This window comes from Haemaphysalis longicornis, unplaced genomic scaffold (genome assembly GCF_048455015.1).
Source record: "Haemaphysalis longicornis isolate Haplotype H1 unplaced genomic scaffold, Haemaphysalis longicornis Haplotype H1 scaffold_2, whole genome shotgun sequence".
NCBI lineage: Eukaryota > Metazoa > Arthropoda > Arachnida > Ixodida > Ixodidae > Haemaphysalis > Haemaphysalis longicornis.
The window spans coordinates 226,013,973-226,033,398 of record NW_027526295.1 but is presented as its reverse complement, the minus strand read 5'-3'; the positions used below and the strand labels follow the sequence as shown (position 1 = coordinate 226,033,398).

General features: G+C 46.2%; 2 protein-coding genes across 12 annotated transcripts in view; both read left to right on the top strand.

The window, feature by feature from the left end:
* The window catches only part of Para (sodium voltage-gated channel paralytic), a 376,926-nt gene that overhangs the window by 75,566 nt on the left and 281,934 nt on the right, over nt 1–19,426 (top strand). The gene's annotated exons all lie outside the window — the stretch shown is intronic.
* LOC144170035 (uncharacterized) lies at nt 875–3,229 on the top strand. Of its 2 annotated transcripts, XM_077699531.1 has the most exons (5): nt 875–1,013; nt 1,446–1,502; nt 1,785–1,883; nt 1,943–2,041; nt 2,437–3,229. In XM_077699531.1, the coding sequence occupies exons 1-5, from the start codon at nt 947–949 to the stop codon at nt 3,084–3,086; spliced, it is 972 nt and encodes a 323-aa protein (XP_077555657.1). In that variant the 5' UTR covers nt 875–946; the 3' UTR covers nt 3,087–3,229. The 2 variants fall into 2 exon arrangements, with proteins under 2 accessions (XP_077555657.1, XP_077555656.1); XM_077699530.1 differs by lacking the exon at nt 875–1,013 and having other exon boundaries at nt 1,273–1,502; nt 2,437–3,226.

Here is a 19,426-nt window from a genome sequence, read left to right as displayed (position 1 = left end):
AGGTGATTTTGCTAATTACCAGGGCCTGTAGCATTCTGATTGTGTCCTCTTCTTCCAACCCGTGTTTTTGCTTGTTACTCGCCTGATTAGGTGGGTTAACTGGGTGACTGTGTTTTGTAGTTTCTGGAGGGTGACAGCCCCTCCCCGCCGCGCGGCGTCGGCACGCGTGGCGAGGGTGGTCCAGTTGTAGGCGAAAGGAGGTGGGTGAGACAGCAGCAGGGGATTGGTCATCCAGCGGAGGGGTTACGAGGAGGCTCTCCCTAGCCGCGGAGTGCGCGGTCTGGTTGCCATGTCCCTGCATCGGGGTGTGCGCTTTTCAACCTAATCCCATCTCCCCCGTTTCAGTCCAACCCTGCCAATCGACTCGGGCTCTTTCCCCCCTTTTTAACCTCCCCGCTTCCGAAACGACTGTGCACGCTGCCCCTTTCCTCTTCTCCCGTGAACGTGGGCGGGGAGAACAGGGAAGGGGATAGACGGGGGGCCCTTGCCCCGCCGTGATGAATGGCGATGCCCTGAAAAGAAGCAGAAGAAAGTTGCTGTTGGAGGTTAGGGGAGGTAGGGATAGTGATCTGCAACTGTCGGGCGAGGCAGAACAAGAGAGAGAGAGAAAATAGCCGGAAGTTGCGAGGGCTGGTAAACGAGGGAGTTATGGCGAATTCCATTGGGAGAACAGGAGCAGCGCGGTCGTGCAGTGAGGAGTGGGGGCAGAGCACTCAGGAGCAGGGCCACTCCACCCGCCATTGGAATACGGCACGCACCCGGAGAGCAGGCGGGAGAGGGGGGAAACGACGAGCGAGGAGAAATGTTTGGTATCCCAGCATTCTCTGCGGAAAAGCACGTGTGCGCAAAGCCGGACCATCGCCGCCGGACAAAGCACGTGCGGCGGTAGGAAGCACTCGCATGCTCGAAGGGCTGGCTTCCCATTCCGCAAAGTTGTAAATGCACGATGGATTCGCAAGCTCAGCGCATCCTCCTTTCTCTGATTCAGCGACAGCCGCCGTCTGCTACAGAAGGTAAAGTGAATTTGATTGTTTGTTGTGAATTTGATCGTTTGTTGCTTGTTTGCGCACGCTCGTCGCAAATGCAGTTCGCCGTGCTTTGAAGTGCGCGTATCCTCGCGTTTACATTTCGGACCTTCCCATGTTTTCTAGCGATCCGGTGCACATATCGCACTTCCGCGCAATATTGAACAGGCATTCGACAAACACCACAGCGCGAGCGTTTGTTTTCCTCACCAGCAACGCGCTGCAAGGCATGCACGCCGAACGCAAGCCGATTTATTTTCCGTCGTTACCTCGTACGACGTCAGCTGTAACATGTTGCAGTGTTTTAAACAAGTTTAAGCGACAAATACGGGTGTAGTGGCTGTTAGATGAGTGCTGCTTTTTCATTAAAATACGTTTCGCGGCGAAAACACTCACTAATAATTTATTTACTGATTTCAGCGACTAATGCCACCCAAGAGCAAGCATGCTTTATGGCCGCGGATATAGGCATCCCAGGTGAGACAGTGAACAAGTATTTGGAAGCATGCAATTTTTGGCATCGCGAATTCGAGATACCACATAGGAAAAGTGATGTTTATGATTTGTGAAATGTCTCATGCAGCTTCTGACCAAAGTGAAAAAAAGTGAATGCAACTTCTTCAGCAAATTCTTTACTTGCTCTATACTGCTTGTTTACAAAATAAGGCATGTACGTGTCTCTATAATGTAGCTCACTACTGAAGAACCAATTTTATGTATGATTGAACCGATCACATTTCCATCATTATGTGAAAACAGATGCAGTTCTGCATACCAGTCGGGCTGTCAATGTTCAAAGACAAGCAGATGATGGAACCTGTGTGGAGGCTGGACCATCGTGCATTAGAGTGGGAGGAGGTAAGTATTACTATCACATTACTATTAGGCACTACGTTTACTGTTTGTTCACCTTCCAGGTGGTACAGATAGTAACCTGGCTTCCATATCACCAGTACCAGGTGATGGGCAGGCATGTGCTCCAGCCGGGCCATCAGGCACCAAGAGAGGAGGTGGAGGTGAGTGTCCCAGCACTGATTGTTTTTAAGTACCTCAGCAAGTGTTCTTTGGGTAGGTCCCCTCAGAAAAAGCATGCACCAGAAGTTGTGCAAGTTGGTTTAGAACAGGCTTGCAAAAAACAACAAAAGAAGCTGTAGGATTGCAAGTAAATCACTTCAGTTGCTGCAAGTCTGGTATACTTTGCATTCTGCAATTCCATGCATAACACTAGCACTGGTTATTACTGATCAATGTTTGCTAGTTTTGGCAAGTGATAGATTGTTTACTAGTGTTGGCTGTAAGGTTAGCCAAAGTCACGTGTTGTTGCCATATGCTAGCTAAATGATAGAATTTTAAGCAATGCTTACACATTGTCCAACAGTTTCTTTCTGCTTTGATTTTTTCGTCATTCCAGCTGCTGAGTGGACTGAGGGACAAACAAAGCTGCTGTTGGAATACTACTTCAAGTATTTTCCGCAGATTGGTCCATTCAAGAAATTCAAGAACAGAAAACAAGCTTTTCAACAAATATCAAGGGATGTTGAAGCTGTACTTGGCATCAAAAAAACACCGCAGCAGTGTGAGAACAGGTACAAGACGGTGATCAGACGTCGCAAGGCTGCTTCAGATAACAACAATCAGTCTGGAGCATCACCGTGCCCTGTCCCTTTCGATGATGATATTAGGAAGATTGAAAGCATCGACGACAGCATTGAACCAGAAGTGCAAAGGGACGCCTCGGGGGCTGTTTTCAAAAACTCCCCCGAATCTCCAAGTTTGGTTTCACCAAATGCAAAAACCACCGATAAAACTGAGAGCCAGTCAGAAAGTGCCGACGTGAAGCCACGTGCTGGCACTGCACGCCTGCAACACATGCAGTTATTTTTCTCTGAAGTGAGAGCCATTCATGAACAAAAGGAGTCGCTGAGAGCAGCCAGACATCTGGAAAAAGAAAATCGGAGAGCTGAAAGGCAGGCTGACCGACAGGCACTCCGCGAAGAAAGGCGCAAAATGCACGATGAGAAAATGGGAATCTTGCGTCAAGCCTTCGGTCTGCAGAAATAAGGTGCTACAAGCAGATTAATTGGTTTCAATGTCTTTTATTGTTTAGTTAGGCACAAAAGTAAATTGACCAGTGAGTGCACAATACAAACATTTTTTTTGCCACGAAGTACAACTTTTCAGGCGAGCCTTTGGTCTTGAATACATTTACTCACAATTGCATCACAAGTTAATAAAATGTTTCATTCCGTGCCTACTGCCTCTGGAGCCCCATTTTTATCATCAAGCGATCCCTCTTGATGCTAGCCAACGCACGCAACAGGCTATCTTGTTGGGATCCACTGCTGCTACTTTGCTGACTTAGAGAAAGGCCAGAGCCCTGTGCATTTGTTGTTAGCAAACTGAGGGACAGGTCTCTAGACAAGTTCTCTGGCAAATCTCCGCGCTCAATGCAGAGGTTGTGTAGCACACAGCATGAAATTATAAACTTGGACATGTTGTCCACTGTCCACATATCCAACCTGTGCAGTTGCCTGAAACGGTTTTTCAAATCTCCAAAAGCATTTTCAATCAGCACCCTTGTTCCCGACAGACTTGCATTGAAGGCTTTTTCGGTGCTGTCAAAATTTCCATAGTCCCGGATTGGTGTCATCAGGTACTCTCGGAAAGGGTATGCTGCATCTCCCACTATGTGGTACTTATTGGAGCACAGCTGTGGCAACGCATTTGCAATCCTTGACCGCCTGAAAATCCGTGCGTCGTGCATTTTGCTTGGGCAACCAGTGCTGGCATCAAGAAATTTTTTCTTGTTGTCACATATACCTTGCAGTGTCAATGATAAGTAGTGGTGCCTGTTAGCATAAACAGAGCGCACTTTCCCAGCTGGACACCTGATGGGTATGTAGCTGCCGTCGACACATCCAATCGTGTCCGGGAATCCTGAGAGCTGCAAGTAGGAGACAAAATATGCACATACATTGTTGAATAAGGCTGGTACGGTGGGTTATCAAAAGTGCTAATAACATCTAGAGAAGTATGCAGCAAACAGAAGACTCAAGGCTTGTAGCAGCGAGTGCAATAAACAATAGATATATATGATGCGATATCTGAATTTGGTTTCTTTAGCTGAGTGGATTCAGCAAGATCATCCCCCCTCAAGCGCGTTCAAAACTACAACCACCAAACCTATACACTCTGCGTGTCACCCTCTCCTTCCTATGCATTTTCCGAGGACACTTATGTTGTCAATTTTGTGAACAGGGGTGTTAGTCAAGCCATGAGTACTATCTTTGTTTTCCGAGGACAGACCCGCATTTTGCCCAGTTAAATGTTCCAACAAAGTGACAACCAGGGCTATAGTTTGTGTTCTTTCATAGCCCCGCCACATGTTTACAGGTGACTGATGGTGAAGGAAACCAAATGCCCACTAGGAATGCCGCGAAATGGCACGAACGTGTATGCTGTTGACCCCCAAGCATCCACTTCAGCCTGCACCGGCAGAAGGCTCACCGTGCACAGGTTGTTTACGTGTACCTTGAGGAGAACATCTACAAAGACTGAATACAAGAACTATTTTAATTATTAGTATTCGGATACCCCTAAAAGCCCCGTTTGTGAGGGGGCACAGTAGTCACTGATTACATGTATGATAGGAAAAAAAGAAAGTAAACAATAATTGATTTTAAGGTTTAATGTGCCGACGCAACGCAGGTGATGAGGCGCACCGTAGTGGAGGGCTCGGGATTAATTTTGACCACCTGGGGATCTTTAACGTGCACCGAAATATCAGAAAAATAAGACAAAGGTTAACATAAGATGCTGTGTAAAATATGTACATGAACAGAAACTGCAAATAAACATTAAACAATACTAGGGGTGCACATAAGCCCACAAAGGAAAAAAAATCGCCGCAGAAGCACTACAAATTTGTGAAACAGAATATCATTAAGTGGTCAGATGTGCGAGAATTAGATCTCGAAACTTGGCTAGGTCAAGTTGAGTGGCAATGTGTGGTGGTAAGGCATTCCGATCTGGTATAGTACGTGGTAGTCTTGTATGTTGCTATCTGTTTTTTATTCATGTGTAGCCAGTACTTATTCTACACATCCCCTGAATAAATATTCAGTTGTTATTGTGCCCTGTGTACGTGTCGTTCCCCTTCGTCTGGTCCCTTGCGTTCTCTGGCGCCGTTTGGTGCTTGGTGTGAGAAAAAATCAATTTCTTATACTAAATTGCATATGTACTTAAACATTACTCACCTGCTCAAAATCAGTGGCGAGCTTCTGCAGGTCACTGGGGAACTTGATGATGCCCGGCGCTATGTCGAGGAGGAATGATGTCACTCGGCTCATCATTCTGTGGTGGGTGCTTTCGGAGACCTCGAAGCGACCAGCAACGTCTCGAATGCATGCCTTGTTGGCGGCATACCTGAAAAAAAGGCCATCTTTTGAAGAAATAGCATGGTAATATGGCAAACCTTCCTACTACATATGAAACAAATTAAATTGTACAAAGACAGAAAACGCAATTTAACCTTTTTATGTGAAACCTTTCAAAGCTCCACATAATTTATTAGTATCAATAAAAAAAAAATGTGGAGTTTCACTGCTTCAGTCTGCTGGTGCACAAAACGTCAAAACCATTTCACGCTACAATTTCGCTGTTCTACGTTTGATAATCTACGTTCGACGCTTGACAATTTTGTAACTTAAAGGTTGTGCCTACGGGTTCACTACATTTCTTTGCAACTTTCATATGCCTGTCATCCAAGCAGTATTCCTGCAATCCTAAACGCACAGACGCTCTCAGAGGCCATGTATTTACATCGACTGCACACCACACAACTCACCAAAGAAATGACAGAATATGTTGTTCAGGCGACTTGGCAGGCAGGCCACCGTGATCGCTCTTTTGAGGGCAGTGCGGTGACTTGGCGAATTCTGCTGCCAAGAAGTCTGCCACTGGCCGAGTGACGCGGAAATTTCTTTTGAACTGAAACAAAAAAGGCCTTTCAGCAAACTCGATCACCACGCTCGGAAGCTGAACGACTCACCTCCTCGTCCGAGTAACTTGACACAGTCTTTGTGACGTACGCCTCCACTTTCGGCCTCGGTTCCGGCAACGAAAACAACTGGTTAAATGCTGCTGCGCACACTTCTTCGTCGTCATCGTCGCTGCTGCTGCTGCTCGAACTTGAGTCTGACGAGCTCCAGCAGCTATCGCTGCTGTCATTCTCAATTTGAAGCATTTCGGCAAGGCGACGACGCTTTGCTGTCTCCATGTCTAGTTCGTCTAATGACAGGGAAGGTAAACGGGGACTTCCCGAACCTGCCGCAACGACGTCAAAATCGGAGTCCACGCAACACACACGCTTGCGGGCCGCCATTGCCTCCGCACCCCGCGCTCGCTAGGCCGCGACAACTCACGGGAGAAAAAAAAAACACACACAAAAAAGGGAGGGATATGACGTTGACAGTCATGTGGCTTCCTTCGTACAGTGCTCACTCCGCTTTTCAAGCGGGAGCAGATCGGACTGCTCTCGGCTGCTCTCGGCGCAGCGAAAGTGACCTCGCTCTACCATTGGATGGCAGTGCTCCTCCTCCTGTTCGACCACTGAAACACGCCGGCTCAGAAGAGAGCACTTTCGGAGTGCTTTTGAGTGCTCCTGCTCTCCCAATGGAATTCGCCATTAGAGTGTAGAAGGGGACCTGGCTAAAATATAAGAGTGGTAAACAGGCTGGTTCACCGGTCTGTGTGAGGGGGTATTGTTATCGCCCTGTTCAATTTTCACAGCCTGCCTCCGCTCCCGTAAAGGGCCCCGCCAAGGTGTTCCACTGCTCTCTCTAATAAAGAGTTTTAGCAGTCCGTATGCTCCGGCCGTTCCGTTCGTTACGTTGCTACCGGGTTTACCGGGACCCGACTGCGCATGCGCGCGCGCGTACCGGGTTCTTTCCGTGTATACTGAGAGGGAAAACGTGTTTTAGCACTCCGTAGCGTCGTACCGTTCGTTCCGTGTGACGGCTGATTAGCCGAGTTGTTGCAAAAATCCACACGCTAAAAATACGTAAATAAACAACGCAGATTCCCCTAAAGCATTGCAAATCTAAAATAAATCGCGCTCGGCCGGACGCATTGTGAGGCAGGGGCTGCGGCGGCGGCGACGGCACCAGAGCGAGCGCAGGTGACGACATGGTCGCGCGCCGTTCACGTGGAGGAATAGCCTTGGCCTTGCCCGATTGAAGCGCTAGACACGGGATCCGGACAGTTTATCGAACGCCGTTTTATCGAACGCCGTTTTATCGAAGTCGTTTTATCGAACGCCGTTTTATCGAACGCCGTTTTATCGACGGACGTTTTATCGAAGCCGTTTTATCGAAAGCGTTTTTCTCGGCCTTTTCGAGTAGCAGAATTTGCGATACGTTTTTTTAATTTCCTCTTCTCTATGTAATTTGCAAATCTTGTCTCCACAGCAGGCCTATTTAAAAACATTTATAGTCTGTCTTCTAGTTGACTTTTATTTCCTGCGTGTTTTTTTGTTTGTTTTTGTGATGCGCGAAATATGTCACCAGAATTTTTTGCTGTGTTCATTGCGCAACTGGTACTGCCATAACGAATCTCCTTGTGTCTCTATCCCCTCTGATCCGAAGCATATCACGGCATTGTGGCGTATTGATTAAAATGCCTCGATATGCTTCGTACCTTTTTGTATAAACCGCTTTTGTGTCGACACATAATCTAATTATTTCGCCGCGTATGTTGTAAAGCACTTCTTGGCGCTTGAGGGTCCAATGTCAAAAACCTAACTGGAACGCTAGCAAAAGTCTCTCCCGATTTCTGCATTCCTAATTCTTAATGGGATCTGAGTTCAGTTGCTAAGAGGTTACCAAGCCTTGTACTACTGTTCTCGTTGCCTTGCATGAACTAACGAGAAAAACGTTAGGTACAAAATTGTCACCGTACTGCAGGTTGGTTCGTTTTCATCTCCCTCTGGTTGCACCCCAGCATGTCTGCTGGGGTGCATGCTCTTGCCTTTTTATCATAAGGCATAAAAACAGTAAGATCAAAATAGTAAACACCGAAAATGGAGAAATCATGAAGGTCTACTCAAAATACAGCGTCGTGACCCGATTACCTCTAAATAAAAATGGAAAAATTAAAAAAATGAGAACGAGCAATACTATGGCCCGTGCGATTATACCTGAACAAGGCACACAAAAAACCAACAAAATGCGCTGCCTGGTCGGGCGTGTTCCTCCAAGGCCACCACGAAAACGTAAGGTTGGTGAATCAAAAGAGGGGCTAAGAGTGTTGACGCAAAAGTAGAAAATTATACGAAATCCTGTATTTTTTTATTTGAGCATGATTAACAAAAAACGTAAATTGTGGTGGGATGGGCAATTGTCCAGCTGTACTAGCTTACGAGTTTCCCTAGTGCGAGATGACCTCTGACGACTGGTCCTACTTGACGAGTTCACCTATGACGAGTTGGCTGTGACAGGTTCCCTTGTGACGATTCTCCTAGACTCCACCACCTCTGTTGGGGTCTCACTATCACTGTCGGAACCCCCCTGTTCCAGTCACATAGCACTAATCTTTCAGAAGTTCTTGGCCCAACATTTCTCCAGACGCAAACAGTGTGACCCCAAGGTCCGAGTAGGAGTCGCGGGTAAACCACGTGACTAGAACAATTGTGGGGTACAAGACTTTGGATCACGTAATGATGAACCATGGCGCAAGGGATATATTTTTGAACACTAACCTAAACACGCCGATACACATCTAAGGAATATTGCGCACGGGGTTGGGGTTGGTACTATAGGGGCAAATTCTGTAATATAAACAAGGGGGTCATACATGCTTGAGTGAAATCAATAAAGACTCAAAAAGTAAAAATAATTTAATAAAACAAAGGTTATCGAAAGCACTGTAAAGGCGCGTCAACATATATAGATAGGTTTTTTATGTAATGCACGGCAGAGACAATGTAGGAGGAAGGTTACTGCAGGTTAGGTTAATGCGATGGCCAGTTAAACAAAATAAACCCCGAAAATTACAATGCAAGCCGCAAAACCGCACTTTCGATAAAACGGACGTAGGTGGGTCGATAAAACGGCATTCGATAAAACGGCGTTCGATAAAACGGGCATTTTTTCGATAAAACGGCGTTCGATAAAACGGCGTTCGATAAACTGTCTGGGAACCCTAGACACATGTAACACATTTAGAGAGCTCACGCGATTCGTATGCGACTGATCGTTACGACTGTCACCACGACTAGTCGTACGCGTGAATTTGATACACATGGCCCGATGCGGGTGTGCGATGCCTCGTCGGCGCCGCTCCGCCCACTGTTTTTGCTCCATGGTCAACTACGACGATCGCTGAGCTGAATTTGTAGATTCCGCGCGTTTATACGCAAGAAATGGATAAATCAGGCAATCTTGAAGCGTTTTCTGCATCGGAAACAGTCCGCGCACACGCCGGTCGCGCCTGCCAGCTCGGCACACTCAGCGGCTCGAACCGGCGCAGACCACGGTAGCAACCGCTAGTCGCTGCTCTTCCGAATCCATCTGATCGCTAAAACGAAGATCCACCTGCGAGAAAGTAGGTGTTCGTGTGGCGAAAAATGTGCTAGGGATTGTTCTCAGGGCTTATTTTAAAAGCGGCGATCAGATATCTGCCGCGATGCAAGCCTATGCTGACCGGCCGTGGATGCCGCGGTGCGCCGAGCGGCCGAGAGATGGCGATACCTGCGCGGAAGCATCGAAACAGGCTACGCAGATGTCTCGATCACCGATCGCTCAAACGGCAGCTGTAGCTCAAATAAAGTTTCACATGCGATAAAGGGGATGATAGTGTGGTGAAAAGTTGTGTTACGGATTGTCATTCGCAGTTGCACAGATAGCGGCGATCAAATATTCGCCAGGACGCTAAGCCTAAAGTTCCCAACATCCGAGCCGACCAGAGCAACGCAAGCCGGTTGCGGGCTCCGGATACGGTAACACGGAAGCAGAGCGCCGGGAGAGACGCCGGCCGCGTACGGAACAAATGGCGCATGCGCAGTCGGGCCCCGGTAAACCCGGTAGCAACGTAACGAACGGAACGGCCGGAGCATACGGACTGCTAAAACTCTCTAATCTCTTCCTGGAAGCATTAGTGACGAGAATTGATTTTAGAGTGTGTAACGTCCATGGATTCGTGTTTTAAAAAAAACAATATATTAAAGTCACCAAGTAATTATAAATTAACTGTATGTGCTGTTTACCTCACAGCACAGTAGAAAATTAATTGCAGAACTCTATCGAAATCATAACGTAACTCCCAGAAACGTAACGCTCATTGCAGCTACTTTTTGAAACACAGTTCGGAATATCAGACTTTTTGCCGACGTAATTACATCCGCTTCTGCCATTCGAATTTTCATTATAAAACATTACGATGATAGCAACCATTGCTTTAAAATATGTAGAAATGCAGACAAATGTGCATAATTCTTAAGCCGCTTTTCCAGAGTGAGTTTTTGAGAGTCGAATACGGCTGCGAGTCGCAAAAAACGTTGTATTATTTTATTCTTTTAAAGTTTCTTTTGTTTCTTTTCGCCAATGATGTAAATATATACGATCATAGTGATGAAGGGCCTTTACTTCGCTAATGGTGTTTTCTTTTTCGGATGATGCAAGGCGTAAATACTGCAGCGTTGGTGCGTTTACGTTATTTTTTATTCGTACTATATTTCCACCTTTAATTTGCGGATTGTTTTGTTTGTGGTTTGCTTTTAGGGGGAAACGTATAGGATCCATATATTTTTGTTTGTCAGATCATTTTTGTTAAAATTGTATTTTTTCTATTTTATTTTTGTGATATTTAAAACTTATGTCCGACCAATTATCTCCATTTAGGCCATTATAACCAGCCACTAAAGGTAAAACTTTCACCAAATCAGCGTTTTTGTGGAAATGCAGGGCGTTACACGGTTCGCAATCTCGTAATTTTTATTTCGTATTTTGAGTGTTGTTCAGAGGACTTTTCTTCTCTATTCTTCGGTTTTGTAGGGTATAATCATGTTGTACGGAACGGCGTTACAAGGAATGGCGTTCCTGGAACTAGTTCCTTTTAAATGCATAGCATTTTAGTAACTCACAATGTCACGCGGCGTTGGCGTGCCTTGTCGTAGTCCGCATGCGCGTCTTGTCGTAGTCCGCATGCGCGCCTTGTCGTAGTCCGCAGCCAGGAAGAAATAAAATAACAGTTTCCGGCGCCCGGTTTCGAACCCATGACGCCGCGGGCGGAACGCAAGGTGCCCGGCGCCCTACCGACCGAGCCACGAAACCGACACACCTTTCGCCGCACCGAACGCGCCTTATATCCTTCACTCATTTCTCGTTTGTTTCGAAAGCGCCACAAGTTGTCCCGCGCCTCCAAAAGATGGCGACACGGGTCCCGCAATCAAGAGATACGACTTGCCGGCGCACCCCCTCGGAAATGCTGTGCATTTGATCGTGCCCCTCGCGAGGGGGATGTCTTTTTTTGGAGGAACGGAGGAACGCCACCGTTCCATTAAGGGTCGGTGGAACTGTAACGGTAACTCGTTACGTTTTTGAAGGAACGGCAGGAACGGCGTTCCTGCCGTTACTTCGCTAGGATTTGGCTGTTTTTGATGCCAAGGCGCGAGTACAAAAATCCACAAAGCGCTCCTGCGTTTCTCTCCCTATAAGATGGTCAGTTTGCCCGCACTTCAGCCGTACGTGCTTCCTCGAAGGTCAAAGGCAGAAGAATAACCACGCAGCAGGCCGCAGCTTGCTTGCTTTCATGCTGGTTGCTTACGCGGCGTTCGACGGGTGAATAGCGTAGCCGCGAGAATGCTTTTCACCCTTCATCGTTTGTCTGGGGAGGCCAGAATGCGCGTCTGGCCGATAGAATTGTTCCCTGGTGGGGAAAGAATAGAGAGTTTTAGCAGTCCGTCCATTCTGTCGTATACGTTGTTACTGGGTTGACCGGGACCCGGCTCGGCTGGGCACTTGGGCATTCGTCGAGGTAGGGGGTTAGTTCCGCGGGCCTGCCTTCGCCATGTCCGCGCCTCCGCACCCTTCCTACTCACCCTTCCGCGCGCTCAGGAGCAGACCGGTCCCAGTCAACCCGGTAACAACGTAGCCAACGAAAGGGACGGACTGCTAAACGTGATCCGGACATTTCGGTGTCGGACATTTCGGTCCAGGACGTTTCGGTGGGGACATTTCTGTGCACGGACATTTTGGTGCACGACGTCTTGGCCCAGAAATATTGAGTGAGGAGATGCCCCGGCATTCTTTGAACATTTTAGCTTTAATATTGTAATTTCCTGACTTGATATGATTTTACGTTCGAGACTTGTGCTTGCGCCGCCGTTCGTGGAAATGAACGCTAAACCCTGACGGAGCATTGCCACGTGAAACCCAATTTCTGTAGTAGATGGTAAAAATTAACGTTGGTAATTTGGATCTGTTCAACCATTTTTTGTTATTTTAACATTCATGTGAACAACCCTAATACTTTAAGTGTTACCAAAGCGCTTTCCTTTCACTTCAACCAACGGTGCAAGACGCTGCTGCTTTTAGTCTATCCCCCCCCCCCACAGCAAAACTTCCGCGAAAAAACAACAACAGAAAAACGAGGTCGATTAAGCGCGTGTGCATTTTGTTTTAATTATTATCTCAATCAATCTCGCCTTCGTTGCATTCGGTGTCAGTTCTACTTAAAACTAACAAACCAACGATCGCACTTACGGCGGCGTTACTTAGAGGAGGGGAAAGCTGAGCCCCGCCGGCAATCATCCCCCTAGGTAGAGAGAGAGGGGTGTCACTTGTGCTTCACCATTGCGTCGACTGGACTTCGAAAACTTGAAGGCGACTGTTGCCGCTCTCGTCACACTAGCCTATTCATTTTTTTTTTTTGCTCCTTATAATGGGAGGAAGCGATGTATGCCTGGTGTGCCCATGATATGCGCGACTTGAAGAGTTAAAGGGACACTGAAGTGAATTTGTCAAGCTCCCGTTTTTGCTTGCACTGTGTAGACTGGCTCAAATTAACACACTATTCATCGTTTATCCGGTTGACAAATCGGTAATTATTTTACAAAGCGCGAAAGAAGAAAAACTACTATGCGCGGTTTGCGGCGGCCGCACCAACTAAAGGCTGTGACGTCAGGAGGGGAGGGCACCGTGATTGGACGATGCCCAAGGTTAGCAATCAAAAGTTTCGGTTTCGGTTTCGGTTCTGTAAAACGACATGCTTGACATCTGATGGCGTTGTTGGATGGGCATTCTCGATTTCTCAATTATCGCCGTACCGCGTTTCTGCCATGTTGTCGGCTGTCAAATGTCTAAGATAAACCTCCCAGGGCGGCTTGGAATCGTAGAAATCACTAGACGAGGCCTACGCAGTGGATGAACGCCCTCCGCGTCACCGCAGACTCTCAAATGCCATGCGCTTTTCCCGCATATTCGGAGCTTGCCTCACTCATGTCTGTTCGTAAAAAGCTAGTTCGCACCAGGCCAAGGTTGTGCTGATTCAGGCCTGGGCCCACTGCCCGCAAGCAGTCGGTGCTTGTGGCAACAGCACGCCAACGAGAACTCGCTAGCGCGTCATTGTCAGTATGCGCGCGTTCTGCGATCTCGCTCGTGGAGCAGTGAACGTTACGGCCCAAAAATGGTGAACTCAGTTCAGAAAACATCGGCCGCATACGAAAAAATCAACTTACAAAAAAAAATGCATGTACCCTCGGGGATTCGAACTTGCGATTTTTAAACAAATTCCAGCGCCTCAGACCGCTAGGCTACGAGCCGGCGCTGGCCGATTTGGATATATAAGGTTTATAATGTATGACCAGTTTACACTTTTATTTATTTTAAGCATTTTAAGTTTTTTATGTGACTATTTGTTGTATATCACTCCTGCAGTAAGTGTCCCCCAAACTTCCACAATATCTCACGTCTAGCAATTGCATTTCTTTGACGGAAAAGCGTTCGCAGATGTGCGGTCGTGCTGCTGACCGCTGTGCTTGTTTACCCAGCGCAAAAAGTGCTTCCTGCTCCCTAGTTTTGCGCTGTACGGTAAATGTTTCAGGTGATTTTATTTTCTTAGTACCTATATTGACTTCGCTGACTCTTCTCCCGCCTTCAATTGGCCTTAGATTTTCCTACTAGCGTAAAGTCAGCGAAGCGTCGCATGAGCACTTGTGCAGCGCTTGTGTGGAGCGACCCGGACTCTGAGTTTGACACAGTGTACAAACTAACAAAGTAAGGAAAGACACATTCTTTCATTCACAAAGGTGTTGTGGCTTAGTTTCAATTGAGCGAGCGAATAGCGACGACCCGTCGGCGGCCGGCGGACGAAACGCTGGGCCGACTGACTCGATCGGTAGGTCGGCTGGTCGGCGAACCGTGAAGTAGCGCAGCCATTTTCCAGCTCATCTCCTGCTGACGTCACACGAAAACGCCACAGAAAATGGGCGAGCGTAAAGAGAGGAGGAGAGCATTTTCGAATTGATTTTTCTACTAAATAAATTCGCGTAAACGCGGCCAGAGTGGTCGAAACAATGCCTACGGACTCCGAACTACAATTCGCGCTAGTAATCCCGCAATGTTTACAAATCACTTCAGTGTCCCTTTAATTCCCAAGGGGGTGACTGAAGGCGGAGAAAGAGCGAGTCCTGGAGTGGGGGCGCCATGGATATGACCGCGATGCGTGAAAGGGCGTAGCCAGCAAAGGATAGTGGCCATTGTGTTCTCAGCGGCTTTTTGGGTGGCTTTTTGTGTCACATTAGAGGTTTCGTGCGCCCATGGTGAATGTAAAGCTTTTTCTCTGTTTTAAACGCGAAGTGTGCTATGTCATTGTTCTGAATGTATCGCCCAATTCCTGCAAAAGCCTCCACTAAGAGGCTAGCCTTATGTTCTAAATAAAAAATAAAAAAATCACTGCGGTGACGCTTCGGATACCGTGAACTCCACCACGCCAGTAGGATTTTCAGGGGAAACCAAAAATAATACGGCTGAAAAAGAAATCTGGTAGAGATCCGAGCGTACAGGCGGGAGGTGGGAGGGGGGGGGGGGGTGCAAGAACAAAAAATTAAAATGTGGTAAACGTAGACTTGTAAACATTATACGAAGGTTGATTGTCCCGAACACAATGGGTGGAATTTGTATGCACAACCGGTAGGCGCTTAATCAGCATTTAGGACATTAGAACCTGCGGCTGTTTTCCAAAAGGCCCTTTTTTCCTCCCCGACAATATCCTAGACCAGTGTTCGCGAATTTATTTTAGCAAGGCAGCCCAGCCTACGTAATACTCTTCATAAGGTTTTCCTCATTCTGGGGGGCTAGCTAATGTTTGTTACGTTTTGGATATTGAGAGTGTGCATGTAATTAATGTAATTTGAGGGTGTGTAATTTAAAAAAAAATACAAAGAGGCGGTAGACCACCGTAAACACCGGTTAATTGTCTTGGCTAAAAAAGAGCGAATATAAATTCACAACCTGTCATAAATTAAAAAAAAAAACGTGTGTTAAACAATTCAATCGGCTGCATAACAGGTGTCCCCAGGAAGAGGCATTAAACAAAAATATATAAATGAAGAATTTCTAAAAATACCTGGCAAAGATCAAACATGGCATCAATCAAAAAAATAAATTCACTGCTCCAGATTGTTGTCCATAACCCACGTTAAGCGGAAATAAAAATATAACGGCTGTCGCAAACAGGCAAGCACCTTATAATTTGGTCGCCGAAATGTCCGTACACCGAAATGCCCGTACACCGAAATGTCCGTGCACCGAAACGCCCGTACACCGATATGTCCGTACAGCGATATGTCCGTACACCGATATGTCCGTACACCGAAATTTCCGCGCCGAAATATCCTGAACCGAAATGTCCTAGAGCCGTCTGGAGTTTGCCCGGTGCTTCCTGAAAAAATTCGCCTAGGAGCGTTTCTTTTGACCATCTTTATCTCCAGATGATCTGCTGCCGGTGGTCTTACTATTCGTATAATATACGTAGTTCGATGTGAGTTTTAAATGTCTCACTTAATTTCGCCCCAGGATTATCTGACGCTATATTTTCATTAAAAAACCCAATTGTAACGTTAATGTAACGACACGTTCCAATTTTCGAAGTGGAACTAGAACGCGTTTCTTTCGCAATAAAGGAACTTGTAACGGGAACTCGTTTCAAAATGGGCAAGGAACGAGGAACGAGCTTTCGTTCCTATTTTGGAGGAACGTGTACAACACTGGGTATAATATGCATATTTTTAACTTGGTCAGATCATTTTCGTTAAAATGTTAGGTTTCCTGCTTTTATTTTTTGTGATATTTAGAAATTATGTCCGGCCAATTATCTCGCTATAATCTATTATTTCGAATAAAGGTAGAACGTCCGCCAAATCTGCATTTTTGAGGGAATGCAGGGCAGTACACGGCTTCTCGTTTGTTTCGCCGCTTTTATTTCCTATTTTGAACGTTCTTTTTCAGACTTCTTTTATTTATTCTTGGGTTTGGGGGGGAGATGTATAAGATGCATATTTTTGATTTTGTCAGGTCATTTTTTGTGAAACTTCCATTTTTTTCAACGTTTCTTCCGTTTGAGTTTTCAAAATTCCGTCGGACCGGTGATGTCGTTACGCTATTATAACAATTACGGGTCCCCCCCCCCCCGGTACCATCTAACGCCCCATGCAGGGCGTTACATGGTACTGGTGGTGGGGGCACTCTGCAAAGAATGCTACGCATTAAAAAGAGCCTTGTTAGCGTTTTACTGTGTTCTTGGTAGTGCCGGCCCCGCAGTTACAGCCACCCGCATTGCGTACAGCTATTATGGAATGGGTTCCTCCAATGACAGGAAACACGTGATAAACATGCAAACAAATTTTGAAATGAACATTACGAATCATTTGTTATTAGTAGTGAAACACTGCCCAGCGGATAAGCCTTCGGAAACTTCCGAAACCCAGACGCAAAGGTTGTGCACCTCGGGGGAGCTCAACGGAAATATGACCGTGCCGAGAGCCTCTTGACAAGTTACGCTCACTAACACGGCCATTTCAATTAAGAGAGTTGCTCAACATGAAAGAAGAGCAAAGGCAAAAGGGAAAATTAAAAAAAAAGGAAAGAAGTAAAAACGCGAAACAAGAAAAAGACGGACATCATATGACACTAATCAAAGGGGTGATAAAAACTTCGCAATAAGCAGCATTGTGAAGCAGTAACAAAATATACATACACAAATATAAACCGGAAAAAATTCATGACAACTGAAGTTATATATGCTGCGTTCCATGTATTACAACGTTGTTTGCTACAATATATCCCGTCACTTAAAGTAATGAACTGGCGATTTTTTTGGATTAATTTTTTAAAGAAGAAAGATAGCGAGAAGAAAGGCACAACTTCAAAAAGAGAAAAGGCAGTGAATTAAAATTATTCTGCACACAGAAACAGAATGCAGTTTTACGCGCCCTAAGCGTGCTTTCTTTTGGCTCTTTCTTTCTTTCGTTTCCTGTTTTTCTCGGCAAAGCAGGGGGCCAGCTCCACTCACTAAATCTAAACTCAGAAACTGTGACACACGGCAATGCTAGATCTCCTTTAAACTAAACCCCTTTCGCCACGCCAAAAGACATTTTGTGGAAAGGAGTGGCGCTCCTGACACACAGCAACCCCCAATCTCCTTTACGTAGTTGCTGTAACTGACACACCAATAAAGTGGCGCTAGCAATTTTGTGGAAAAAGCATGCACGATAACAAAAATAAAGTGCTGCTAATAGACCTTCTTTATTATTTTAGATAGGAACTGTGCGTTTTATTGTTTAGAAATAATAAATGGGTAATTTCATATATTGTATTAAACAGCAACGATGGAGTGCTTTTTTTAGCCTATGTTCCGTGCCTAATCTGGCAACAGTACGCAGATGTTTACAGAAATACAGGGTGTTGCGGCGATAACTGGAACACTTTAAAAATTTTTCCTGAGCGATCCGCCGCTCTGTTCGCGCTCAAACTTCACACAAAGGTCGCATTTTGTGGTCTATTTTGTTTGACACCGGGAACAACAACGGTACTTACCTGTTTATTCTGAAAATAAATAAAAACGATTTTCGCCTATGGGAAAATGGCCGCTGATTTGGACGTGCGAGCCAGCGCAAGTTGATGTTGGAACGACGGAACCACCTGCAGAGTGAAACGCATGTTTGGGATTCACGTACGGAGCCAAATGGTGCAGCAGACGATCAGAAAATGCACCTAGAAATGAGCTAACAGACGATCAGAAAACCCGGTTTTCGGGCTCGCACGTCCAAATCGCCGCCATTTTCCCATAGGCGAAAATCGTTTTTATTTATTTTCAGAATAAACAGGTAACTACCGTTGTTGTTCCCGATGTCAAACAAAATAGACCACAAAATGCGACCTTTGTGTGAAGTTTGAGCGCGAACAGAGCGGCCGATCGCTCAGGAAAAATTTTTAAAGTGTTCCAGTTATCGTCGCAACACACTGTACATTACGATTGGACATGTTTGGTGCAATTTATTTCATTGCAGTTTTAACAATTTATGAAGGTATTATGAAATGGCATTTGGTCTCACTAAGTTCTGGGAAGCTTACGATTTCCAAGCGCCTGTTTACGAGGCTGCGTCGCCAGCTGCTCCTTTTCGTGCGGGAAAGGAGATAGGCGAACACCCCTTACGGGAAATGCCCGTTTCGGTGAAGGAGATTCTCCTTTGTCGTGTGTCACCGAGGCGAACGCCGTTTCGGTAGCAGTCCTTCTCTGCAAAGGCCTTTTAGGCGCCCGTGTGTCAAGGGTATAAAACTCGCAAACTAAAAAAAAAAAAAAAAGTCACGCCATATCCACGGAATGAATGATGATAAGTGGGGCGACGCTCGAGAGGGGGAGGTCATCGGTAACCGTAACTCTCCCGTGAAAGTTCGCCCATTACTTCATTAAGAAAGACGTAAGACTGTGTGCGTACATTGTACAAGTCAACTTTTATTTTGTTCTTTTATTTTGTTCTTATTCGTTTGTTGTTTCGTTTCTTCGTTTGTTCTTTTCATTTCGTCGTTGTCATGACTCAATTGCGAGGTCCCTTCATTAAGACGGCTTTATGATCTGTGAAATGAAGCGAGAGAGGTTCTTGTACTGGCTGCAATGGGAAGTTTGCAAACACTAAGTCTATACACGTTCCTCGGATCGTGGTAGGGTTCATATGGATACATCTGAGTGCGTATTTGAAGAAAGAACTTTTATTTAGGGCGAACTTGTGCCCGAACAAGACGAGAGGAAACGAGCAAAGGTCCTTGCGTCTCGTTCTATCTCCGAGAACGACTGCCTGCGTTCGTGGCGTGATCTCTTGCGTGATCTCCCCCTCGCAGTGCACGTGC